The sequence below is a fragment of the Panthera leo genome, chromosome A1 (genome assembly GCF_018350215.1).
Source record: "Panthera leo isolate Ple1 chromosome A1, P.leo_Ple1_pat1.1, whole genome shotgun sequence".
Taxonomy (NCBI): domain Eukaryota; kingdom Metazoa; phylum Chordata; class Mammalia; order Carnivora; family Felidae; genus Panthera; species Panthera leo.
Genome location: NC_056679.1, coordinates 46,984,641 through 47,001,827, shown reverse-complemented (window position 1 = coordinate 47,001,827; position 17,187 = coordinate 46,984,641). Strand labels below are relative to the sequence as shown.

Below are 17,187 nucleotides of genomic sequence, written 5' to 3'. Positions count from 1 at the left end.
TTTTTGAGAGAGAGAGTGAGACAGAGTGTGATCGGGGGAGGGCCAGAGAGAGGGAGACACAAAATCAGAAGCAGGCTCCAGGCTCTGAGCCGTCAGCACAGAGCCCGACGCGGGGATCGAACTCACGGACCGCGAGATCGTGACCTCAGCCGAAGTCGGACGCCCAACCGACTGAGGCACCCAGGCACCCCAACACAGTACTTTTAAATATCACTCATTGCCTCTTTAAATATATTGCGTCGTATAATTATAGCAAAAGTTAGAGTCTGTAAAGTTTCTTACTCATGCATGAGAGTGGGGTACATGATTTCTAATGCTGAATTTGAAGTTAATTCTGTTTTACAATGTCTGCTCTTCTTTGTCTCAACTCTTCCCTGGGCAACTTTAGTAAAATCTATTCTGTTTATTAAGGCTGTGTGTGTGTATAGAACAGGATGGTGGGGGTGGGGGGGGGAGGTTCTCATCATTGTAAAAACTGTGCAGGAAGGAAACAGTATCTATAGAAGCAGGTATCTGAGAGGCAGAATTGAGCATAAGACTAAAAATTTGCTTCCCCAGAATATGCAGAAAGCTTTACGGTATTTTCAGATGTCAATAGGGCCAGGTTTCGGAATTTGAGTCAATTTATCTGTGTCTCAAGGGATAGGCCGACCCCACTTTATATCTAGGTTAGACATAAAACATTATAAATAAATAAGGATAATTTTCATTTAGTACATTTAAAAGTATCATTACTTAGAGCCACAGACTATCTTCAATAGAATAACATGGAATTTTGTTAAAATACTAGGCCCCTGGCCAGACTTAGCAAAAAAAATCCCCAGGGTTGAGTGCAGGGATTGTTATGCATATTAAAGTTTAAGAACCACTGCCTTCGAAGCATATCTCCTATTTTGTGTATATTTCCCCTTTAGACTATAGGTATCTCGAGAGCCATAATATTTTATATTTTTACAAAATTTATGGGATTTCTATTTAATTTGTAAGTCCCTTGGCAACCATCCCATCACAAATGCTCAATAAATATTGTTAAAATGGAATGGAATTACAACAAATGTATTTGCTGTTTTATACACTTCCAGAAAATCCCACAAGATGTCAGAAGGAATGTAACTACATAAAAACACCTATTCTGTTTTGGGGTTCCTGAGCACCAATACATTAGGTGACAGTTGCACTAGGACTTGAACTGACAATCATTATGGTTTCAGACGAATGTAGTGTCCTTCCAAGTCTCCGAGTTTTGAGCAATTGTAAGCTTTCTGGTCATAAGGAATAACCTTTGCCTGAGGCACGACAGTAATATTTCAAGAAGAGTGAAATGCCACAGAGCTTAGTGTCCAATTATCTTCATGTTCGCTGTTGGCTCCCTCTGCTCCATGCCCATATGTCTAAATGCCTTTTCAGCCTCTACTTGGTGTCTAACAAGCACCTCAGACTCCATCTTCCTATGTGCTCGGATCAAAGTCCTCGAACTCATTCTTAACCCCTTTGTCTCTTTTGGACCACATCTTCTCTTGTGAGCAAATACTTTGGCCCTACCTTCAAAATATGTGTGCAGAATCCAGCCTCTTTTCAATTCCTTCACTCCATCTCTGGTCCAAGTCCCCATCATCGTTTGCCAAGATTGTGTTAGCTTCCCAACTGATCTCTCCCCTTTCACATGTGCATCCTTCAGTCTGTTCTCAGTGCAGCAGCCACAGCGAAAAACATTTACCACATGATGTCATTTCTTGGCTCAAACTCTCCAAGGCTTCCCGTTTCACTCAGAGTAAAAGCCAAAGTCCTTACAACAAAAACCGATTTTATTTTAGCAACATAGTTTAATTATATTAGAGGAAAGCAAATGCTGAATCTGGACAACACATACTTGTTAACCCTCTTTAAGTTAGCTCTTACTATGTGCATTTTAAAAAGAACCACTTGCTATATACGAGCTTTCACTGTACTCTATTAGTATTTATCAAGCACAATATTTATTTATTAGTATTTATTATTCAAGCATTGGCTCAGTACTGGTCCAAGCGCTGTGAATAGCCAAGAGGCTGTGAAAGACATGGTTTATTGCAAATCTATGGAAAACTTGGGTAGAATTGAGACAACCAACCATCGTAATTGCAGGAAGATCTTTATTTATTTATTTATTTTAGTGTATTTATTACCAGAGATTGCCATCTTTATTGACTTTTTCTTTAGAAAGAAAAGATTTATTTTTCTTTTGGTATAGTTTTAAATATTTCTCTTTCCCATACTGTAGTACCTTTTGAACTTGTTATAATTATAATAGTAGATATTATGTAGACAATGTTAGAGAAAGACTTAAAATTTGAACATTGTCTTCATAATTCTGATATCACTTTGTGATTTTTCCTCACCCGATATACAGAGGAGAACCTGAATTCTGAAATGAAAAGAAAGCCTGGCAAGGGGCACCTGGGTGGCTTAGTTGGTTAAGTGTCCGACTCTTAATTTCGGCTCAGATCATGATCTCATGGCTCGTGAGTTTGAGCCCCAAGTCGGGCTCTACGCTGACAGTGCGGAGCCTGTGTGGGATTCTCTCTCTGCCCCTCTCCTGCTTATTCATCTTCCAATAGTCTGCCTTCACAATACTACTCTGTCTCAAAGTAAATAAACATTAAAGAAAAGAAAGCTTGCCAATTTCAACAGATTGAGTATTTGAAACCAAGTAGAAAACGTGTATTTTTATATATCTAAAAAAATTAACTTCTCTGTCATTTAAGTTAGTGTTAAAAAGATAATCAAAATTTCTGGCTTATAAAATCTATAGCCTCCTTGGAAATGGATATTATTTATAAATTTGGCATGCTTCTATATTTTAATATGCAATAATGTAAAATAATATATGGCCAAAAATCAAAATACTGGCTTTAACAAATCTTTGCAAACATCACTACCCTTTATTTAATGATGAGAAAATTCTTAATTTCCTAAATTAAATAATACTTAAAAAAAACAAACAAACCCAAAGCTATGGGAAGTAAAAACTTTTACATCTTTTTTTTTTTTAATCTAAAAATCTCTCTGCGGTCAGATAGCCTAGAGAAAATGTTTCACTACCATATGCCTTTTGATAACTAGAAGTACTGTGCCCAGCCAGTCAGCCTGGAGTATTAGCACTACAGTTGTGCAGTCATAGTTTTTAGTATGTTATTTTCTTTTCAGGGGAAAAATTGGAAAGTGGTACTTAGACTAAAATATAATCCTATCAATTTTACATAAAATATTGATAAGAAATAAAAATTTAGCATCTCTGGTGTGAATTCACTAGACTGCACAAAATACAAATATATAGATTAAGGAAAGTTAACATAATCCTTTTATGGGAACTAAAATCAATTACATGTCAGCTTTGTAGTATTATAAATGTATTTAGTCAGCATAGAATTTTTCCAGCAGTGTTTCCTGCAGATTGAAATTGACTAACCAGATGTTAAATATTAAATAGAACTAATCAAAGCATGGTTCAAGAGACTTTAAAAACAATGATCAAAGGGAGCTATTTATTACCTGATTCATGTTACTGTTGAAATATTGGGTCTGTGATATTATATTTAAACTTAGTGTTTTCAAGATCCCATTTTCTAGCTTTACATGAACAATAATTAATGTTAATAAATTAACTCATAAACTATGTAATTGGATCATTGTGCATAATCATGGTTGGAAAGTCGGCCAAGAGATTTAAAACTCAATTCATAGAAATAAACCTTTAGTAAGATATTTAGTACATATATAACTTTCAGAACAATATAAATATTGAAAAATACTAGGATTCATTCAGTCCATGTACACATACACACATATGCACACACAAATAAAAACAAAAAAGAAGATAATAGATTCATTTCTGAGAAATCTTAGAACAATCATTTGGCCAGACCTTTTACTTTCAGAAAAATAAGTATTTAATGAAAAAAAAAATTGGGAGTAAGTTTCCAGAAAAAGGCATTTCGTAACCTCTTACAAGCTCATCCCATTATTTTTACATGGTGTTAACATGTTTTTGCTTCTACTCAATAAGAACTTTTCATAAGATTTTACTTGAGCCCATTTTCTCTTGATATATATTTGGGAAGACACAGCTGATAGATGTCTCAGTACTTGATATTATTAATTTTACTATGATCACTATGTTTTATACATTTATGTAGTTTAAGAAAACATCTCTCAAAGTTTAAAGGTTTCAATAAACAATTAAATTCGCAGCTATTCACATGCCAATAAAATACTTTTTACCAATATACAAAGATTTTTTGTTGTTGTTATTTTATGTTGGAGGAAAAGGGAGATGAGGTCAAATTAGTAAAACTGTTCAAAATGTTCTGCCTTATTCTTAAATTTCCATGCTTTTACTAATTTGTTTTTGAACCAATTTTCAATTGATTTCTGGTTCTTTTAATTAATTATATTCTATTATAATAAGTTTTTAAATGTTTATTTATTTATTTTGAGAGAGAAAGCACGCAAGTGGTGGAGGGGCAGAGACAGAGGGAGAGAGAGAATCCCAAGCAGGCTCCTCTCTGTGCTGTTAGTACAGAGCCCCACACATGAAATCGTGACCTGAGCTGAAATCAAGAGTCAGACACTTAATAGACTGAACCACCCAGGCACCCCTATTAGCAATAACTTTAAGCTATCATTTTAACAAATTTTTCAAGAAAAAATCTGTTTTGATATAGGTGGTGTATATTGTGTGACATGCTGAGTTCTGTGCCTTGAACGTGTGAAGTTTTGTTATAGTCTTCAAAACAAATCAGGAAAAAATTATTAATTGGAGAAAGGAGTGTATATTCAAATACCCCAGCAATATACCATACATATCTATCTTTAAATTTCATTCATACATTCCTAGATGGCTTTTTTTTTTTTTTTGAGAGAGAGAGAAGGGAGAGAGAATGAGAGAGAGACAGGGAGGGGAAGAGGGAGAGGGAGAAAGAGAATCCCAAGCAGTCTCCACATTCAGCACAGAACCCCACGTGGGGCTTGATCTCACAACTGTGAGATCATGACCTGAGCTGAAATTAAGAGTCAGACACTTAACCAACTGAGCCATCCAGGCAACCCCGCATGGCTTTCTTTAGCTGATTCAGGACCTACCTTCTCCAAAAATTCTCCTCCCAGACTGGTCATATCCCACTCTTTCAACTCCCTTAAATTTTTCCTGGCAATAATTTGAGAGATTATGATTATATGTCATTTTTTTGTTCTCTGGGTGTTTCATTTATGTACGCTTCCAGTCAGTATAAACATTGCTGAACAAAAAAATTTCAAATACCTTGACATCACGATGGGATATTCCTTTGTACACACGTTGCCTGCACAGGTCATTATGGGACCCTGTATGCTCTATTTCATACTATTTGGTGTCTTAGTCTCCAATTACTTGCAGTTATCGACTGGGTTATGGCTTCTTGGGCCACCTTGCCTTTATTCATACTGTTCTTCTCTTAGAACACTCTTTTCTTGCTTCACCTGTTTGACACACTCTCAACCTTAGAAGATACCAGCTACCCTTGGAAGTTGCCTTTGGTCTGGATGGGATCTGTTTCCTGGGTGCTCTCAGGTCACTTCTCATGTCACACTGCTCAAACTGATATATTTTTTTTGTACCGGCAGTCTAGGGCTTCTGTGAAAATAAGAAGTCAGTACATTTTGGGCTACCTTTGAGAAGACCCTTAGCCTCTTTTGTGTGTCAGTTTTGTCATCTATAAAATAGGGATGATACTAGATCAAATGAGATAATAGTTTGCTTGACTCAGTGTCTGACATGTGATCAGAATTGCAAAATGTTAGCTATTGATGGTTCTTGTATGAATTAAATAATCTAAACCTCTCAGGAGGCTCCTCTGTTTTCATTTTGCTTTCCCCTCTTGGTATACGATTTCACAGTTCAGTGCTTGCTGGGAAGGGGATTGACTTCTGCTCGTAGGAAATGCACCTCTCTGAGTTTTGAGTTTTTCACCTTAACATTCCAGGAAAAGTTAGTTTTGAAATAAATTTGGATCATAATTCCACTTGTATGTATCTATCTAAAATATTGCTATTTTGGGGGCGCCTGGGTGGCTCTATTTGTTGAATGTCTGACTCTTGATTTCGGCTCAGGTCATGATCCCAGGGTCATGGGCTCGAGCCCTGAGTCAGGCTCCAAGCTGAGTGTGGAGCCTGCTTAAGATTCTCTCTCTCTCTTTCTCTATGTCTGTGTCTCTCTCTCTCCCCTACTGCCTCTCTCTCTCATTCTCTCTATAAATCAATCAATCAATCAATCAAATTAATAAAATATTTCCATTTTTATCAGCATTTCATAATGCATTTCTCTTCTTAATGTTCAATCCATTTTTGATGTTTTTTAACCCATCAATCAACCAACCAACCCGTCTTTATTATTGGTCTCTCTCTCATAGATACCACAACATTGGGGTGAATACACAAACATAAGAGAGATACTTACAGTCTAACTGGGATGATAATACTAACATATGTACAAAATCAAGAAATAAGCAATACTTTTCTATGGGTTAATTGTGTGGTTTACTATAGCATTTTTGAATAGGAGAGAAGAGAGGTATAAATAAAAACTGAAATAATTATGAATGCTTACATGAAGGAAATGATGTTAGCCAATATTCAAAGATTTGAAGAGGTACAGCAAGGAGTGAAAAGTGCAATATAGACAAGGCACTTAATAAGGTAAAAGCAAGGGTGAGGAAGAGTCTTCAATAACTAGAAGATAAAAATTATCTTTGCTTCATAGATGTGCACGAATGACACTAAGACTGCCTAATATCATAACCTAAAATTATAAGAGAACGTGTTTATCAAAAGGGAACATTACAACCCCGAACACCTTCTCTAGCTAGGTGGTGGAACCCGCGGACTCTTGAACTTCAGGATGGTTTATGCTAAGAGCCGGACCCTGAAGAGGCACTTCGAAGGCAGCCCCCCTCGTGGTAACTTGGAGTTGAAGACAGTTGAACTCCCACCCTTCAACAATGGAGAGGTCCTGCTGCAAGCTTTGCTCCTCGCTGGGGATCCTTACCTGGGAGTGGCAGCCAAACGACTGAAGGAGGGTGATGCGATGATGCGGCAGCAAGTGGTCAGAACTGTGGAAAGTAAAAACTCAGCCTTCCCAACAGGAACTATGGTAGTAGCTTCTTCAGGCTGGACAACTCACTCCATTTCTGATGGGAAAGATCTGGAAAAACTGCCTGCAGAGTGGCCAGACATTTTAACCACAAAACAGTAGAGTCTTTGGAAGAAACTTTGAAAAAAGCCTCTCCTGATGGTTATGATTGTTATTTTGATAATGTAAATAGAGAGTTTTCAAACAGTGTTATCCTCAGATGAAGAAATTTGGAAGAATTGCTATATGTGGGGCCATCTCTGTATATAATAGGCCCATCCCCAGAGAATATTCTCCATCAGCAACTCCGCACGGTAGGGTTCATTGTCACCCACCGGCAAGGAGAAGTCTACCAGAAGGCTTTGAAAGACTTGCTGAAATGGGTCTTATAGGGTAAAATCCAGTACCATGAATACATCACTGAAGGGTTTGAAAACGTGCCAGCTGCATTTATGGGAATGCTGAGAGGCGGTAATTTGGGGAAAAGCATAGTGAAAGCGTGAAAAAAAAAAGTTACATGGAATCTAGAACTCATTTGGATGGTTACCACATGTCTCTTTAACCATTTAGTAAAAATATATACTACCTTCATTATCTAAGAAATTGCAATGAGTTTGGTCTACCTAATAAAACACATTTAAGTGGGGAAATAAAGGGAACATTAACCTCTAAAAAACGATTGTTAAAGTAGAAGTCATTGCTTAAATAAAGCAACGTATGATTTTTAGCCTTGAGTATTTGTAAGTTTTGCTTACATACTACTGGGTTCAAAATGGTTGAATAGAAGCATCCTTCAAACGACTAGAGCCGGGGCTGGGAACAGAGTGTGAGGTGGTGGGGAGGTATTTTATATGAGAATGTTTCATGCTGTTTGCATTTTTCCCTGTTGTGGGGTATCCAGACTTTTTTTTTTTTTTTAATTTTCAGTTGGGACTTTAATTAGAATTCCTGCTAAAAGGATATTGAAACTGCCTTCCCTGCATCAGAAGGCATTAAGGTGAAGAATGCAGAAAATATGGATGGGGACACCAGGGCTCAGATAGGCTCTAGAAAGCAGAGGTGATGAGTAGAAGGAATTTGGCAAAGCCTCTTTGAGGAATTTGTTCATTTAAGTCCTGAACACTGAGAAAGGAAACAAAGACTAAAGAGTAAATATTCTGACACTGTGATGACATGCCTTTGCAGGTGACATGTAGGGGACAGAAACAGCCTGGACACAAAGGCCATCAGTGGAACTAAAATAACACAAGATGACAAATCCATATCAGACCTAAAGTAGGTTTATTTGACTCTCCATTTTGGGTTGAGAGATTTTACCAGGTCTCTAGTGGGGAGAAATTATAATTACAATCAGAACCTCGCTTTGGGGTGCCTGGGTGGCTCAGTCGGTTAAGTGTCAGACTTCAGCCCGGGTCATGATCTCAAGGTCTGTGAGTTCAAGCCCCGTGTGGGGCTCTGTGCTGACAGCTCAGAGCCTGGAGCCTGCTTTGGATTCTGTGTCTCCCTCTCTCTCTGTCCCTTCCCTGCTCACACTCAGTCTCTCTCTCTCTCTCAAAAAAACCCCAAAAACGTTTAAAAGAAAAGAACCTCACTTTACATTACTTATAGTTTTGTGTCTATAATTAACCTTTAATTAACTGTATGATAACGTATATACAATTCTCACTTAAAAATGTTACCATTCTTAGCATTCTTTTTCTGTCTTCGTGAAATTGTCCTGAATTGAAAAAAAAAAATCATTTGAACTCTGCATAGTATTTATTTTCAAATTTTTGACTTTATTTCATGAATAATGCAAAAGGGATTTTTCTTTTTCTTTTTTTGAGAATGGCAATGATACTCAACGAATATTTTTTGATTGTTATAATTAAGATTCTCTTGCCCACAGTGGGGCAAACTGGGTAAATGGTATCACAGAGAGAAATTTGCTTCAGAAAGGCTTTTTTTTTTCTCACTGGATATGCTACAGATTACAGAAGGAATTTAGATTTTCTGAGTGGCAGTTTTCTATACAGTAGAGTTTGTATGCTTAACAGATTAACTGCTTTTAATGTTATTCTTTCTCCCAGGATTCAGGAAGGAAAATGACATAATAGATTTTTTTTCCCTAGGACCACAGTAAACCTCCTTAGTCAAACCCAGTTGCTCCTTGGGAGGTGAAGAGCGAACTAACCTATGTTTCTACAAGTTACAAAATCATTTACATTTATTACCCATGCACAGTGAGGCCCCAAAGCCTCAGAGCTATGATTCTCCAAATCACTGCATTCTAAGCTTGACTGATTGGTTTAAAAGCTTGTGAGAGATTTATAATGATTCACTGTGTAAGCCAATGATTTTATATTTAAGGCAGGAGACTGCTTATAAATGATAGAAAACTTTAGATTCTCCTTGGACTCAGCAGGTGACCAACTGTTTTCATAAGTTTAGATAAAAACAGCATTTTCTTTGCACTGTTTGAACTCAAAATTTATAAAGTGCACATAATTGAAAGGTATGTGAGCATTATAATATTGGCTCCCTATTTATAGTGCTACCTTTGGATTATTTGCCTATGTTAATATCTGTGTAGATTGACCACAGGAACCTAAAAAGTTCTATTGGTTTTTGAGAATAAACTGTAATTGCTACCCTGATATTAATATCTGTTGTTATTTAAACAACAGATGTTGTTGTGCTTTACCTTGGAACAGTTACTAGGCTTGGTTCACTGTCATGTTTGACAACATTATAACAGTACCTTTTACTGTTTAAAAGTTGATGGGGGGGGGTGAGGGAGAGGGGAAAATGGGTGATGGGCATCAAGGAGGGCACATGCTGGGATAAGCACTGGGTGTTGTATGTAAGCGATGAATCACAGGAATCTACCCCCAAAACCAAGAGCACACTGTATCCACTGTATGTTAGCCAACTTGACAATAGATTACATTAAAGAAAAGTTCATACAAATAAATTGCCATTATTTAAATATGGTATTGAGATAGATGAAAGAAATAAGGTTAATGGTGTATCCATGTAAAAACATATTAAACTTTGTATGATGTTTTGCCTTGTTTAGTCCACGAAAGGAATTTGAGATTTGTGAGGAAGACCAAATATTTTAATTAGGATGTTATTAAGAATAATAAAGTTATTATGGGTACTTAAAGGAGAGAAGCCCAGAAATAGCTTATATCAACCAGTTTGTATATTTCCCACCAGCAATACTGAAGGCACCAACTGGACAGAGCACGGCAGTGCACAGAGTTGCGGTTTCTAAAGTCCTTATTAGAAGAAAATTAAGTCACACTTGTCATCTAGTTTGCCTCATTAATCGCCATTCGAATCGCCCTGTTCTCTCTCCATTTCACAACCAAGTCCCTCCAGCTGGTCTCCCAGTCTCTTGCCTCTTCCATTCCTCCCACCATCCACCTGCCTAACTCACAAGTGGCTCTCCATGGCTGCCTTTGTCTCTAGGCTCCCCAGGACAGCACTGGTTTCCCCACACAGCCTGGGGATGCAGTTTTATTTTATTTTATTATTTTTTAAAAATTTATTTATTTTAAGAACAAGTGAGCACAAGTGAGGGAAGGACAGACAGAAGGATAGAGAGAGAGAGAGAGAGAGAATCCCAAGTAGGTTCCGCACGCACTCAGCTCGGAGCCTGATGCATGGCTTGAACTCACGACATGAGATCATGACCTGAGCCAAAACTAAGTCAGCTACTCCGCGGCCTGAGCCACCCAAGACCCCCTGTCTTTTTTTTTTTTAATTTATTTATTTTGGGGAGAAAGAGAGTACAAGTAGGGGAGGGGCAGAGAGAAGGGAACAGAGGATCGAAGCAGGTTCCACACCAATAGCAGTGAGCCCAACGTGGGCCTGAACTCTTGAACTACCAGATCATGACCTGAGCCGAGGTCAGAGGCCCAAATGACTGAGCCACCCAGGCGCCTCCAGGACCTCCTGTCTTATTTTAAATTAATGCCCAGTATTACCCCAGTAGAGTTTAGGTAGTATTTAAGAGCACAACCCTTACACTCGGACCAGCTTCTAATCCCCGTTCTTTCACCTGCTGGCTGTATTACTTTGGCCAGGTCTCTTAACCTCTCTGACCCTCAGGTTCCTTGTTTGTAAAGGTGAAAATAATATCTACCTGCAAAGATTTGTGATGAAGACTAAAAAGGTTAATTTATGGAAAGTGCTTAGCACCATACTTCGCAGGTAGTAAGTGCTAAGTAAATCCTTACTATTATTAAGCTTATTTTGATAAATTTAGATTATTAGATTAAAATTAGATGATTATGATTATTAGATTAGATTATGATTATTAGATTAAAATTAGACTGCACTAAATTTCTTACCCTAATTGAGTAACCTCTTCCCATCCAAAGTAATTTTCCTGGTACCCCTTTATTATGGGGTCTACTCTTTCTCCCAAATGTCTATAGTCCCTTTTTCTTGAAGTTCTTATTCTGCACTTATTCCAGCTTATTTATCTCCATATTGTGTGCATGAACACTATGAAAGACTTGCTGAAGTTCAAATATACCATGCCAATGGATTTTACTGACCTACTAATAGGTCTTATTCAAGAAAGAAATGAGGCAAGTCATTCTTGGTTACTTCACATTCTAGGGACACCGAAACATCCGTTTAGTCTCCCCTGAAGTCTTGCCTTGTTGATAGCTGCCTGCTTTCTATGTAACCTCCAGTGACTCTACTGACTGGTTTTGGGCTCGATGTATAGTAGGTGCTCAATAAATGCTAATTGACTTGGTGAATAAATAAAATTGGCCCCAGGTTCAGGATTCTCCAACAGATAGTGAACCTTTAAATGCAGAGACCACAAATTATTAAGTTTGTATCTCCATGTCCTGGCACAGTCCATGCTCCACAAGGGTTGAAATGGAGTGACTCAGCTGGTAGGAAATGTCTCATTTCGTATTCCCAAAGAATATTCTTCATAGTGCGCTCGGTTTAAGAAGAAGCTTGTGCTTTTGGCACCGTGCTCAGTGGGTATACCATCTTCTTGAGGGAGGGTCACATGTAAACTCCATTTCTTCCACAGACCCTTCACCCAGGATCTCTGTCATCTGGTTTCTTCTCTCCCAGCTCTGTTGATCTGTTTTCTCCCCCACTTTTTAAAATGTAAAATGCATATAACATAAAATTTACTATTTTAAACTTTTGAAAGTATATAATTCAAGGCACTTAATGGCATTAAGTACATTCACTCTGTTGTGCAACCACCAACACCATTTCCCTCTAGAACTTTTAATCATCCCAAACAGAGCTCTATACCCATTAAATATTCCCTATTCTCCTCCTATCTCCAGTCCTGCAGCCTCTAGTCTATTTCTGTCTCTATGAATTTTCCCATTCTAGATACCTCGTGTAAGAGAAATAATACATTTGTCCAAAAAGACAAATGTATCTGGCCTCTTTCAGTTAACATAATGTCTTCATTGTTCATCCATGTTGTGTAGCATGTGTCAGAATTTCATTCCTTTCTAAGGCTAAATAATTTCCATTGTATGTGTAGGCTACATTTTGTTTATCAGTTCATCTTTTGATGGACATTTGTGTTGTTGCCACTTGGTGCTATTATGAATAATGTTGCTATGAAATTGGTGCACAAATACTTGTTCAAATCCCTGCTTTCAATTCTTTTGGGTATATACTTGGTAGTGGAATTGCAGGATCATATGGTAATCGTGTGTTTTACATTCCTGCCACAATGCATAAGGGTTCTAATTTCTCCACATTCTCTCCAGTATTCTTTTCTTTTCTCCTTCCTTCCTTCCTTCCTTCCTTCCTTCCTTCCTTCCTCCCTCCCTCCCTCCCTCCCTCCCTCCCTCCCTCCCTTTTCCTTACTGTTTTTTTAAATGTTTATTTATTTTTGAGAGAGAGAGAGAGACAGACAGAGAGAGCGCTAGCAGGGCAGGTGCAAGGAGAGAGGGAGACACAGAATCCGAAGTAGGCTCCAGGCTCTGAGCTGTCAGCACAGAGCCCGACAAGAGGCTTGAACTCACAGATTGCAAGATCATGACCTGAACTGAAGCCAGACATTCAACCGATTGAGCCACCCAGGTGCCCCAGTTCCTTCCTTTTTCTCATTCTCCTCCTCTTCCTACCCCCTCCTCCTCCTCCCCTTCCCCTCCCCCCTCCCCTCCTCCTCCTCCCCCTTCTCCTCCTGTCTATCTCCTCCTCTTCCTTCTTGTTTGATAATAGCCTTTCTAGTAGGTGTGAAGTGGTATCTGTTTGTGGTTTTAATTTTCATTTTCCTAAAGATTACTCATGTTGAGGATCTTTTCATGTGCTTATTGGTCATTTGTATGTCTTCTTGGATGATCTGTTGTGATAGCCACTGGCACTGTCCTAGTCAGATTTGGTGGTTATCTCTTAGCTGCTAGCCTTCTTGATATATGTTGCTATTTACTTGTGCATCAGTGCTTTTTTCTGAACTCAGTGGCATCTCAGTGCTTTGACCAAACAGGTTACCATGCCCTCCTCAACAATTACTTTTTGTCCTCTTTTGCCTGTGTCTTTTCTTTATTACCTTTACTAGATAGATGTGAGTGACCAAAACTCAGGGTCATATTGTTCCACTCCTGGTACTTTCTTCCTCATTGTATATTTGAACACAATCTTTTAGAACTCTCAAGTTCTGGACAAATACCTTCAGCTGTCTCTAGTACATCTGTCCTTGGGCATATGACTGTTACTTCCAGCTCAACATCTATGCTACTTATCTTGTTATCCTGGTCTCACCAACTCTCTCCCAGTTTCCATCACTGTCTTGGTTTTTACCTTTGCTTTATCTTTGGCTTGGTCTTTGTTTCCTCTGTCTTCCTTCTCCGGATTCAACTCGTCATCAGCTCTGGTTTATCCTCTCTTCATAGTTTTCAACTTTATCCCGAGGAGATGCAAACTATAACATTCCCATGATTGGTGGACACACTTTCTATTTACTTGGTAATTCTTTTGTGAAAGGATTGATTAAACTGTTTATACCTGAAGTGAGGAATGCTATTGTGTTGTTCAGCACAATGCCACACACAGGGGGCATTCCATAAATATTTGCTGAATGATTTGACTTCCCTTTGACTCTTGAACGTTAGTCAGCATACAAGTCTGTAGTAATTTATGGTTAAATTTCATCTTAACACATACTAGGCTTCGGAGGAAAAAAGTGTGAGTTTCAGAAAAATACAAAGAAGGTACAATTAACTTTTCCTGGGATGTGCCACATACTAATGTCTTAAAAATGTAAATTACACTCTGTGCTTTTTAAATGTTATATTTAAAAGGTTTTTAAAATTTAAAATGTGTCTAGGAGTGCTTACATTTGGTATCAAATATAAGTGATTAATAATTCCATGTTCTCGGAATTCTTGATTTGTTTCCTGTGTCAGAGATTTGAGACTATTAAGAGGCGATTAGGGAGGGTATCCTTGAAGTCTCCTTCACACCAGAATCTCCCTTTTTTTTGGTTCACTTAACTTAATGTGGGAGTTGCTTGTGATATTTTCTACATTTCACCTTCCGAGGTTATGGGCCCCATTCATATGCCATATCTCCCTCTCAGATGAGTAAGTATGACTTTCATGAATTTTTCTTCACTTGTAGAATTTAATTTACATGAATAATTAGGAAAGAACCAAGTGAAACTTCCCTCTCCCCAGGCAAACAATCTTGTGAAGAAAATCAACGGCAAACTTTTCCTTTAATATTTTTTCCCTTTGCATCTTGAAATTTATTGCTTGCTACAAAGAAGCAAAATAAAAAGAAATATAGGGTACTACAACATACTGCTCTTTTGCATATTGATATCTGAATAATTACCTTAGGGCATATTGAGTTATAATACGACACACTATTCTCTCAGGACATTATCTTAAAATATTTTACTTATTTAGCATACAGCTCAATATTTTAGAATTATGTAAAGAGTATAGTTGTTAACCGACATGGAGTGTGCTGGCAGAAACAAAAAATAAGAAGGACCTAAGAGGCAAAGGAGGTTGTTCTTAGCATGTTACAGTATTTAAATACTGTGGCAATACAGGCGGTCAATTACAACAGCCAACCTGGAACAAGAGAAGAAGGCTGTAATTCTGTACAGATGTTTACCATGTGCCTATTTCTCCTTTAAAGGGTATTTCACATGGAATCCTGTTTGACATTCGTACCTGTAATCTTGGCTAAGTCCTATAAGCCACACCGTCAGCAGTCAGTATTCTGGTATAAAGGCCTTAGGTAGATACCAAAAGAATAGTGCCTGAAACTAAGAACTTTAAATGCTCATAATATGAGTCAATGGCCAGTCGAGGAATTGAACACAATAAAACATGGGTGTACAATGCAGGCTGATGCAGGTTGTGTTATTACTATTGTTGTACTGAAACCCAGTGGCCTGTTCCTTAGAACGTGCTCCAAGAAGTCTAGTTGGGATGTGTCTTAGTCTGCCGGGGCTGTGATAACAGAACATACAGCCTGGGTGTCCTATAAACAACAGAAATTTATTTCTCGCAGTTCTAAGGCGTAGAAGTCTAGGATTAAGACACCAGAATGGTCACTTTCTTGTGAAGGCTCACAACCAGTGCTTTCTCACTGTACCCTCACATGGGGGAAGGATCTAGGGACCTCCCTGGAGCCATTTTTTACAAGGCACTAATCCTCTTATTGAACCTCCACTTTCATGGCTTAAGCACCTGCTTAGGTGGCAAAGGCCCCACCTACTAATATTATCACATTGGGAGTTAGGATTTCAACAAATGAATTTGGGGGAACACAAACATTCAGGCCATTGCAGGTTGTATGTTTCCTAACAATCTTAGGACAAAACAAAAGCCCAACAATGCCAGAAATATCGTGGCAAAGATGAACATATGGAGGCTTTTAGTTTTGCCATTCCACTGGCGATGTGACTGTAACCAAGTGATTTAAATTCTCTAACTCCCAGTTTCCTCACCTATAAAATTAACTGTGTGAATTACATGAGATCATGCAAGGAAAGTGTTTGTTTTATTTCCTGATGTTATTACTATTGTTGTTGTTGTTATAATGGGACCAGATCTTACATTCATAGAAGAAAATTACTACTGGTAGACGATTAATTGCAACTGTTAAATCGTATCATGCATTCCACACAAAAGGGTAAAATGAAGGAAAACAAAAACAAAAATAACTATTGGGACTACATCAAAATAAAAAGCTTCTGCATAGCAAAGGAAGCAATCAACAAAACTAAAAGTTTTGAATAGGAGAAGATATTTGCCAATGGCATATCTGATAAAGGGTTAGTATCCAAAATATATAAAGAATTGATATAATTCCACACCCCAAAACAAACAATCCAATTAAAAATGCCAGAAGACATGAAAAGACATTTTTCCAAAGAAGACATACAGATGGCCAACACATGAAAAGATGTTCAACATCACTCATCATCAGGGAAATACAAATCAAAATCCGTTATCACCTCACACCAGTCAGAATGGCTAAAATCAAAAACACAAGAAACAACAAGTGTTGGCAAAGATGTGGGATAAAAGTAACCCTCACGTGCCATTGGTGGGAGTGCAAACTGGTGCAGGTACTGTGAAGAACAGTATGGAAGCTCCTCAAAAAATTAAAAATAGAACTACCCTACAATTCAGTAATCATGCTGCTGTGTACTTACTCAAAGAATACAAAAACACTAATTTGAAAGGATATATGCACCCCTATGTTTATTGCAGCATTATTTACAATAGGCAAATTATGGAAGCAGCTCAAGTGTGCATCTTATAGACGAATGGATAAAAAAGAGAAAGAGATGGTATCTATCATCTATCTATCTATCTATCTATCTATCTATCTATCTATAAAAGAGAAAATTACTCAGCCATACAAAGAATGAAATCTTGCCATTTGCAACAATATGGATGGAGCTCGAGAGTATAATGCTAAGTGAAACAAGTCAGTCAGAGAAAGACAAATACCTTATGATTTCACTCATATGGAGAATTTAAGAAACAAAACAAATGAGCAAAGGACAAAAAAGAGAGAAACACAAACCAAGA

The 17,187-nt window shown here is 37.9% G+C and overlaps 1 protein-coding gene across 1 annotated transcript; it reads left to right on the top strand.

The window, feature by feature from the left end:
- Nucleotides 1–6,910: 6,910 nt before the first annotated feature.
- LOC122229311 (prostaglandin reductase 1-like) lies at nt 6,911–7,264 on the top strand. Its single transcript, XM_042954368.1, has one exon. It carries the CDS (start codon nt 6,911–6,913, stop codon nt 7,262–7,264), a length of 354 nt encoding a protein of 117 aa, XP_042810302.1.
- Nucleotides 7,265–17,187: the final 9,923 nt, after the last annotated feature.

Bases quoted from the DNA above. Each gene is read 5' to 3' on its own strand.
- LOC122229311 (XM_042954368.1), top strand. From the start codon at position 6,911: ATGGTTTATGCTAAGAGCCGGACCCTGAAGAGGCACTTCGAAGGCAGC.